This window comes from Salvelinus fontinalis, chromosome 21, assembly GCF_029448725.1.
Source record: "Salvelinus fontinalis isolate EN_2023a chromosome 21, ASM2944872v1, whole genome shotgun sequence".
Taxonomy (NCBI): Eukaryota; Metazoa; Chordata; class Actinopteri; order Salmoniformes; family Salmonidae; genus Salvelinus; species Salvelinus fontinalis.
In genome coordinates this window covers 29,700,271-29,709,268 of record NC_074685.1, presented here as the reverse complement: position 1 = coordinate 29,709,268, position 8,998 = coordinate 29,700,271, and the positions used below count along the sequence as shown (strand labels likewise).

The 8,998-nt window shown below is 38.1% G+C and overlaps 1 protein-coding gene across 3 annotated transcripts; it reads left to right on the top strand.

Moving 5' to 3' along the window:
* The first annotated feature begins 750 nt into the window (after positions 1-750).
* Positions 751-8,262, top strand: LOC129818603 (rho-related GTP-binding protein RhoF-like). 3 transcript variants are annotated; one of them, XM_055874671.1, is made up of 6 exons: positions 751-833; positions 4,141-4,347; positions 5,069-5,156; positions 6,477-6,586; positions 7,301-7,435; positions 7,653-8,262. In XM_055874671.1, the coding sequence occupies exons 2-6, from the start codon at positions 4,213-4,215 to the stop codon at positions 7,815-7,817; spliced, it is 633 nt and encodes a 210-aa protein (XP_055730646.1). In that variant the 5' UTR covers positions 751-833; positions 4,141-4,212; the 3' UTR covers positions 7,818-8,262. The 3 variants fall into 3 exon arrangements, with proteins under 3 accessions (XP_055730646.1, XP_055730645.1, XP_055730644.1); XM_055874670.1 differs by lacking the exon at positions 751-833 and adding an exon at positions 1,202-3,894; XM_055874669.1 differs by lacking the exon at positions 751-833 and adding an exon at positions 1,202-4,001.
* The last annotated feature ends 736 nt before the right edge of the window (positions 8,263-8,998 follow it).

Genomic DNA, 8,998 nt, shown 5'->3' with positions numbered 1-8,998 from the left:
ACAACAATAATGGGAAAGTTGATTGTTTTAAGAAGCAGGTTCACCAAGGATGTATTTATCCAAGTTTATCTTAACAAGTATTATATTGAAATAAAAGTGAAATTATATTGTTGGAATGAAATACTAATCATACACTTACAGTTAATTAAACATGTAATCCAATAGAAAGATGTCTTATTGGGAGCACTGAAATGCTTTAAGGGGTCATTAATCTTGTAGACATCTCATTGCTCCCACTTGTCCAAAAACGACCTTTTTATATGTACTGTTTAATGGCTTCTCTCTGCTGTTCTGTTCTCAATTTCAAAATGGCTTCTTCACAGACAAACGAGATCACTATGTGCTGGTTATGTTGCTGCGCCATTGCTGGGCGAAATAGTCAGTCGCAAAAAATAACTGAGTCTCCCACACAGGTCTGTTTGCTCACTGGAAATGTAGCATATCAATGGTGCGCAAGAAATATGACTTCAACGGGTGTGTGTGTAAAAGAGTGTAGGCTACAGCAGAATTCAAACGACAGAGCGGAGAAATATGGCACATTCAGTCTAGTTGCTGGTAGATCTAAACCGGTTTTGGCGAACGACAGTAATCTGAGAATCTGGCCGGTTGCCACGCGTCTGAGAGAACTGCACCCACACAGCCATATAAGGTCAGAAGAAACGATTTCGAACATAGTGCTGTATTTCGTTCAGGATACTCAAAGGGGATTTCAGACTTCTTCGTGCTCTCTATTTCCCCTTCAAGATAATGGTTCGATGTTGTATTTCGAGGTGTTGATCAGCTACTCAGAAGATGTTACATGTCAGACAAGCAAGATGTAATCCATCCTATAGGTAAAGCAGAACAATAGGAACAAAGCTGTGTGTGTGTGTGGTGAGGTTGTTTTCCTGAGTAAGGGTCTCCAGGTGTGCTCGTCTGGCTACAGTTGCTATGCGTACAGTAGTCTATGCCATACATCATGCTGATCAATCTTAGTCTCTTGATCAACACGGCGGTTGAATAACCTCACTGTCAAAAACAGAGAACATAGTCTACATGTCGGAACTGTTTTAGAGTCAACTGTTGAGGAGCTGGGTTTTCCAGGAAGGGTTCAATACCCATTGCACAATTGTTGCGTAATTGGCCAAGGGTAAAAGGATCGTCGAACCATAAGGTCACAAGGATAAACTAGTCTAAACCAGCCATCCAACGACGTTGTTTACACCCTCTGAAAACAAAATTGATGCGTTGGGCATACCAGATACCAGCAATTGATGGGCCTTTCTTGTAGAGAATATGACATATAGAATATAACCATGCAGACCATTCCATTCGTTCCTCAGTGCTCAAATTATTGCTGGACGTGTTTTTACTATTATAGAAGCAACTAGAGTGGAAGGTAAAATGTAAAAAAAAAAAAAAGAAAGTGTTACACAAATGTCTTTCTATGACCGGTAGACCTCTATTAAAAATCCGACTGAATCATAGTAAAGTTTTTTTTGTATGGCAAAGCCGGCCAGCTGTTTTTGTGCAATGTTAGCATTACGCAAGCATAAAAGGAACACAAACGCACACCCAGGGGGAAAAGGGAATGGGCCTCTTGTGCAGAAGATCAACGACTGCTCGCAGTACAGTAGGCTACACAATTTCTCTTTGCACATTCGTAAATACAGAGCCTAATACTCGGACCGTTGCACGTCAAGCTGTTCTATGCAGGCAAGATGGGTATCTATTTAGGCCTTTATGTCAATCTGTTAATAGTTAAAATGATAGCATAACTCAATCATTGTTTATATCTTTTGGGGATAATGCTGCTTTCGATAGTTGTATAAAATGTTTTGGAATGTATTTGGAGAGCTGGACACAGGTTACTGCACCATGGTTACTGCACCATTTTTTTGCATTTCATTTAGAATAATACATTTAAACGTATTCAACCAGCATTCATCGCCTGGAGCCTATAGACAAAATAAAATTGACTTCAAAATAAATAGACCCAGGGTAATTTAGATAATTTGCCAAATGACTAAACACTGTTAAAAGTTACAAAATGTATATTTACCGTTATAAACGTTTAACATAGACTATACATTCAACACGTCTATTTCTCGAATCACATTTTGACCATTCTAATCTGGATTGCAGTCCCACAGAAATATAACCGATTATAGGGAGGGCTTTACAATGATCAAATTGGGCTACTCCCGTTGATTTCTGTTGCGTGCACAATGGCATTTTAGCTCATAAATTGTGTTAATTCAGTAGGCCTATGCCACAGGAAAATAAAGATACAATTGTAAGATTTAAACAAAAATGTTGCTTAAAAAATTTATTCGCCTACAACACTATCCAAATCAAAATGAATCCCATGGATAATTTTGATTTGGATAGTGTTGGAGGCGAATACATTATGTGGAGACTGTCAAGATTTCCTCGAGTTTTGCCTCGACTCCAGCGTCACCATTTGCGCACAGTACGAAATGGACAGAAGAGAGAGAGCGGCCATTTTAGTACCGCTAGTCAAAACCTAATTTTACTCAAATTTAATGCGAATATTGAATGTTTATGCATGTGTTTAAACATAGGCCCTACATTATTCATATGCGTTCACTCCCTTTTCTGAATAGTCTTTTCCCTGTTCCATAACCGCTTGAGAGCATATGAGTGTTATAGGCCTTGTCCTTCAAAAGGGCAGCTGCCTGTCTTCTCCAAAGGGCTGAATAAATATAAGAGAAATTGATTAACTGTTATTGGTGCAATAATAACAGAATATAGCCAACGTTATTATTCATATAACATATCACTTCACATAAGTCCCATAATTTAGATGAGAAAAACATGACAAAATCCACTGATACAAATGTAGATATTGTGTGTATATTGAAATTGCCTTTATTTTTCTTTGGGTCTATTTATTTTGCCACAAACTGTATGCTATCTAAACCAAATAGATGTCTAATATAGTTTTTCTCTCCTTGTTGTTTTTCATACGCATACTGCCTGTCAGAAGCCAAAATGAAATATCCCTTTTGGTGGCATTCCTGTAGGTGGCAATGAAGCACTAGGTTGAAAAGAGTTACATAAAAGTATGCATTTAAACATAAAAAAATGTTTAACAGTTTACCAAATGGTCTTTCAAATGTACTTTCTCTTATAAAATGTTAATCAAAATATAATGTTACTTTTGTAAGAAATTGTTAAAAAATATATTTGCTTGCCTAATGGTCTTTCATGCTTGCTCTTACTTTTGAAATGTTCATCAAAATATAATTTTGAATTGCAAATAAATATAAATCAATAAGATGTCTCTCTTGTGTTGTCTTTGCTCTTTTGAAATGGTTGGTGGTTTAAAATACTGACAACTGTCAAAATGAAGAAGACATCTCAGAGATTATGATTTCTAAAAGAGAATTGCATCTTACGCTAAGAAAAAAGTATCTTTAGTACTAAACTGCCAACTTACATTTATTGTGGTTTAGTGGTCACATTTTCAGTATAATTGGAGGCCCAGTGAAGGCACACAGGGTGACATAGAATAGCCTTTTCATCCATAGTGGTTATGTCCCTAACTCTAAGTAAAATAAGAGATCTCTAGAATTCAAGGTGGCACAGATCCATCAAGCCAAAGGTTACTAGGCCTGTGTGATCCCTGACCCCATCTAACCCCACTCTTCATCAGAGTCCTTACAATAATAGCCCTCTATATCACAGAGCACCAATACTTCTCAGATACCACTTATCATTATTGATTTCTTCTCTGAGAGGGAGGAGGAGGGCACAGAGGAGAGTGAACTACTCAGAACTTTGCTGAAGCAGACTCAATACACCTTTTTAAATAGAGACAATGCCTCTGTGTGAGCCTCAGCCCCACCTAGTGATGTTATGGGACAGGCCAGATGGCTACAGAGCGAGAAGGTGAGAGAGCACTGCTGTTGACTATTGCATGACAGGTCTTACCACAGAGACTCTTCCGGTGAACAAAATGATGTGGGTGAGAAGTGTTTGGACAGGAACAAGAAGTGGTGAGCAGAGGGAAAGACCTGGTTAAGATGAGCCTGAACTTTGTTTCTTCCTTTCCCTTTTTTACTCACTTATTCTTCTTACTTAGTCAAGCTCAGTTTCTTTAAATTAACTTATCGTGCAACAATGACATGTGTTTAGACTCAGTTTGGAGGAACTGACGTTACCCTGACTTCTGTCTGACGGCGACCTGTTGGACCGTACGGAAGAGATATGACTGAGAACGGTACTATGACAAGCAATGGCACCGCTAAGAAGGGAGAAGAACTCAAAATTGTTATTGTGGGTGATGGGGGTTGTGGGAAAACATCCCTTCTAATGGTCTATGCCAAAGGAGACTTTCCAGAGGTAAGGACAGCATGGCATCTCTTTAAATATAAGAGTATAAGAAGGTAAATGTGTTTGAATTTTATTGTTTAGATTAAGATAATCACCCTTTAAAAAATATATTGAATTATGTAGTCATGATTCATTTGTGCCCTGTTGAGGGTGTCATCACCAAGCCATACTCAGAGGCTGGATGTGAAACTAAAATGTTATGAGTAGCCTAATGATTATCTCCACTTCTCTATCATGAAATTAATATAAAAGTATATTGTTTATATATTTCATCTTACTAAAATGTCTTAATACAAATAAAACAATTATTCTATTGACATCTCCATTATTTAATTTTGGTCAGCAGATGTATGTTTAGTTCATTATACAAGTTCAGACTGAAATGCGTGTAATGCCAAAGTTCCAGCATAAACATGAACCTTTTGAATAATTAATTAAGGCAAATATATTCCTTTTACACTGCATTAACACTCCCAAACAAAATCATGGTATTTGAGAACAGAGAAATAACACTATTCTAAATATAGGCTTCCATCTCCAAAGATATCGTTGTTACATAATTAGGGTATTGTCCTAGACAGATTTTGAATACATGTAGTGTTCTATGGCACTGTATCCAGTTTTGGTTCTATTATGTCTCAATTTTGTGCTTTAATATTATCCCATGGAGGAAATGCAAAATGATTGAAATACGGAATTTCTTTCTCCCTTTGTCATTTCTGTTTAACAGAAGTATGCTCCGTCTGTGTTTGAGAAATATGTCACCACAGTCAAGTATGGAGGGAAAGAGATTCGACTCAACCTCTATGACACAGCTGGTAAGTATTATTAAGTATCTATATATCTAACAGAGTGTACGTTTCTGCACGTGGGCAGATATGCAGGGTGTGAATGTGGAGTCACCTTGCCTGTCATGTTTGAGCAGAGGTATTCTGATAGCAGATCTTTGATCAGCTAGGTGGAACATAAAGCTAAAGAAGGATAGAATTGTGTCAGACGTCAATGCATTCAAAACAATGGTTTCAAAACAGAGATCCTGAAAGGGTTTCAATTAGAAACTAATATAGCCATCTGTTTTAAAAAGATACTCTTGTTTTCTGGAGAATAAGCAGTAAAAACTAACATTGGACTAGGATGAGCACTGAACATGTCTTATGACTTTCTCTGACTGGCTCCTTTTTCCTGAACAAGGTGTTGTAATGTCATAGTGGATTATTGTAGAACTGTCGGATTTTGTAGTTAATAAAACTATGAGTAAACTATGAGTATGACATGATATCTCACTGAGCATTACACCTTGCCCTCCTGCAGGACTGATAAGCAGCAGTTTTGTAGAAAGCTATTGTGACAGGATGTGGCCTAGGCTCATCTATAGACAGAAATGCTGTTTCTATCTGTGTTTGTCATCTGACTGGTCTTTGAAACTTTTAACTAGACATTGTCAATGAAACCTCAGATTATCAGCTGAAATGGCTAGATTGAATTGAACATCTTTGTTTTATTGTTATTTACTTGCAAGTTGCTTCAAAATAATGCTTTACTCTGTTGAAAAGTTTTTATTTGATTAGGATCATGTCAAACTTGATTTCTAATCCTTGTTATGGATTTTGGTGTTTTATCCAGACTCGTAGGATACTTGGCTTCCTGAGAAATGAGTTTCAGAAATTACTTTATACTTGCTCTCTATCAATACTGGATATTCCACTCCCCTCTAGATATTTACATGACACGTATTGACTATTAAGTGGCAGAATGATCTACTTAGGTTGTTCCTGGAACATAGTATCACCTCCCAGCACAGTGTTCACATGAGTCATCAGCTTACCCTAACTGCTGCACCAGCCACTTTATTTTACAGGAAATGGAAGTTGAAGCCAGGATGTGGTTTTATAACTCACCCCCAGCATGGTTCTGTATCAACTTGTTCCATACTAGAGTTGTTGTTTTTTTAGATAAAAGTGGAACATTTTAATTTCACATACTTTTAACATTGTTATTTTATGAATGTGCCATTTTTTTCATTCTTGGACTGCTAGGATAAGCCCAATAGATCAGATCCTTGTTTACCATTGTCTCTATTTTCTTTAAAAAAAAAAATCTAACACTTAACATTGTGTATTTCTGTGTACCTTCTTCAGGCCAAGATGACTACGATCGTTTGAGGCCACTCTCCTATCAGAATGCCAACCTGGTGTTAGTCTGTTATGACGTAACCAACCCCACCAGTTTTGAAAATGTCTTAATCAAAGTAAGCTCACTGACCATGATTCATCAACGATATTACATTATGCAGTGCCAGCCAATGACATTCATATTCTGCCCAACAATATCCAACGCTAAAGCAGCTGACTACAGATTGAATTGGACAGGCCGGTGTGTTTTGCTAGGATCCCAGTACAGTGCATAATGAACCTAACATTAACTGAGTGTGGTTTGTACAACAAACCCAACATTAGTCACTACAGAGAGGTGGAAAAGGATTGTGCGAGTTCACCTCTTATCAGTGGTTAGACGTCATGTCTAGGTAGGAATTTAGTTTGATGAATGATTGTAAATGATTGACTTTGATATAGTGGTGTACTTTCTTTTGACTCCCCTCGCTACATGTGAATCAACCACAGCACAAATTGGGACTGTGCTGGAAGCCTCCCTTAATGAGCAGGGAAATGTCAATACAGAGCCATGAATGCAAACAGTGTGATAAAGACATGTGGAATGCAGTCAGAGTGAGACATTGTAAGCATAAACCACTACAGCAAGGGAGGGGGGTGGTAAACACAAAAGAAAACACACCTATTTGTAGAACCGATACCTGGGTGTGTGATGCAATGGACGTAGAGCCAAACCAAACAACCTGTCTATGGAGTGTTTTTTGCAATCCCAATGTGATATTTTGACCACCTTCCTTCCTCCTTGACCTCTGACCCCTACATTCACTTTTGTGATCTGCTGACTCACACAGTGGTACCCGGAAGTGAACCACTTCTGTCGCGATGTTCCTGTCATTCTGATTGGCTGTAAGACTGACCTGAGAAAGGATAAGGAACGTACCAGGAGGCTCAAAGCCATGGACCAGGCTCCCATTACTTACACACAGGTGAGGATCAACCTGTCCTCCTGATGACAGGTTTATCCACATAACTTACGGTGTGCAGCTTTGACTTGAATCATTTCATTTGAATTATGGATGATGGCCTTCAATTGCTTCTCAAATGTTTGATCCTAGTCCACCTGATTTGCCCTGTGTGTCAGTCTCCAATTCTGATCCAGTGCTCCCCTGTCTTCCAATGAATACTCTTTGTTTGGTTCCACAGGGTGAGGAGACCAGGCGGCACATGAGTGCTGAGCTTTATCTGGAGTGTTCAGCCAAATATCGTGAAAACGTGGAGGACATTTTCAGAGAGGCCACTAAAAAAGCCCTGGCATCCAGCCGCAGAGCAAAACACCGTACGAGGAAGAGGCATTGTGTCGTCCTGTGACCTCTTAGTGAAAGGACAGAGGCTTGAAGTCAATTGACACAACAGGACACCCGGTCCACTGCTCTTACATGTCAAATCTACACCATATGCTGCTTGTCTATTATAAACAACTGCTTGCCACATCCTGGGTCATCCTAATTCAATTTCATCAAGAGCCTGTCTGGAGACACCATCCCCAGCCAACTCATGCCCTTGGGATCTGGACAATAATATTCAACACTGAACTAATGTCTGCTAGGGTCAAGATGGCAATCCTGATAGTTCTGTGGGTGCAAGGTCTATCCTGGGATTCCAGAGTGGTTTTGTCTCCACGTTAGGCCAAAGTATAAGTGGGAATATGATAGAAGTAGATCGAGATTGTGTATCATAGAATTTTGTCAAATATCCTTTTTATCAGTTACTGAATTGCTATTTTTACTTTTATAAATCATTTGTTGTACCCATTGCTGGTCTTCTGTGATTTATTAGTTTATTTTTAACCAGTTAAATGTAATATCAAAATGTAGATTTCTGCGTAAATAGACATACCAAAAGTAATTATTTATCATGAGAGGGCCATAAACAATACTAAGTAATGCTTATACTGCCAGAAAGATTAAAATCTCACCTTTCCAGTAAAAATAGTTAGAAATTGCTGAGTTGTAATCACTTTTGAGGACACAAGCTCATGTACACAGTACAAATATGACAAATCATTTATGATTTTTCACCTATTCAACAAAAGTGGGTGAATAGGGCTGGAAATGTTTGAAATGCTTTCTAAATATAATAACAATCAAATTATGACTTGTTTCACCTTCTAAATAGAAAATAAATATGATCATACAGTTGAAGTCAGAAGTTTACATACACCTCAGCCAAATACATTTAAACTCAGTTTTTCACAATTCCTGACATTTAATCCTAGTAAAAAGTCCCTGTCTTAGCTCAGTTAGGATCACCACTTTATTTTAAGAATGTGAAATGTCAGAATAATTGTTGAGAGAATGATTTATTTCAGCTTTTATTTCTTTCATCAAATTCCCAGTGGGTCAGAAGTTTACATACACTCAATTAGTATTTGGTAGCATTGCCTTTAAATTGTTTAACTTGGGTCAAACGTTTCCAGCCTTCCACAAGCTTCCCACAATAAGTTGGGTGAATGTTGGCCTATTCCTCCTGACAGAGCTGGTGTAACTGAG

Excerpts from the sequence above, each read along its gene's own strand:
- LOC129818603 (XM_055874671.1), top strand. The coding sequence starts at position 4,213 with ATGACTGAGAACGGTACTATGACAAGCAATGGCACCGCTAAGAAGGGA. Across the intron at positions 6,587-7,300 it reads TTGAAAATGTCTTAATCAAA|TGGTACCCGGAAGTGAACCA; the intron begins GTAAGCTCACTG and ends TGACTCACACAG. Across the intron at positions 7,436-7,652 it reads CTCCCATTACTTACACACAG|GGTGAGGAGACCAGGCGGCA; the intron begins GTGAGGATCAAC and ends TTGGTTCCACAG.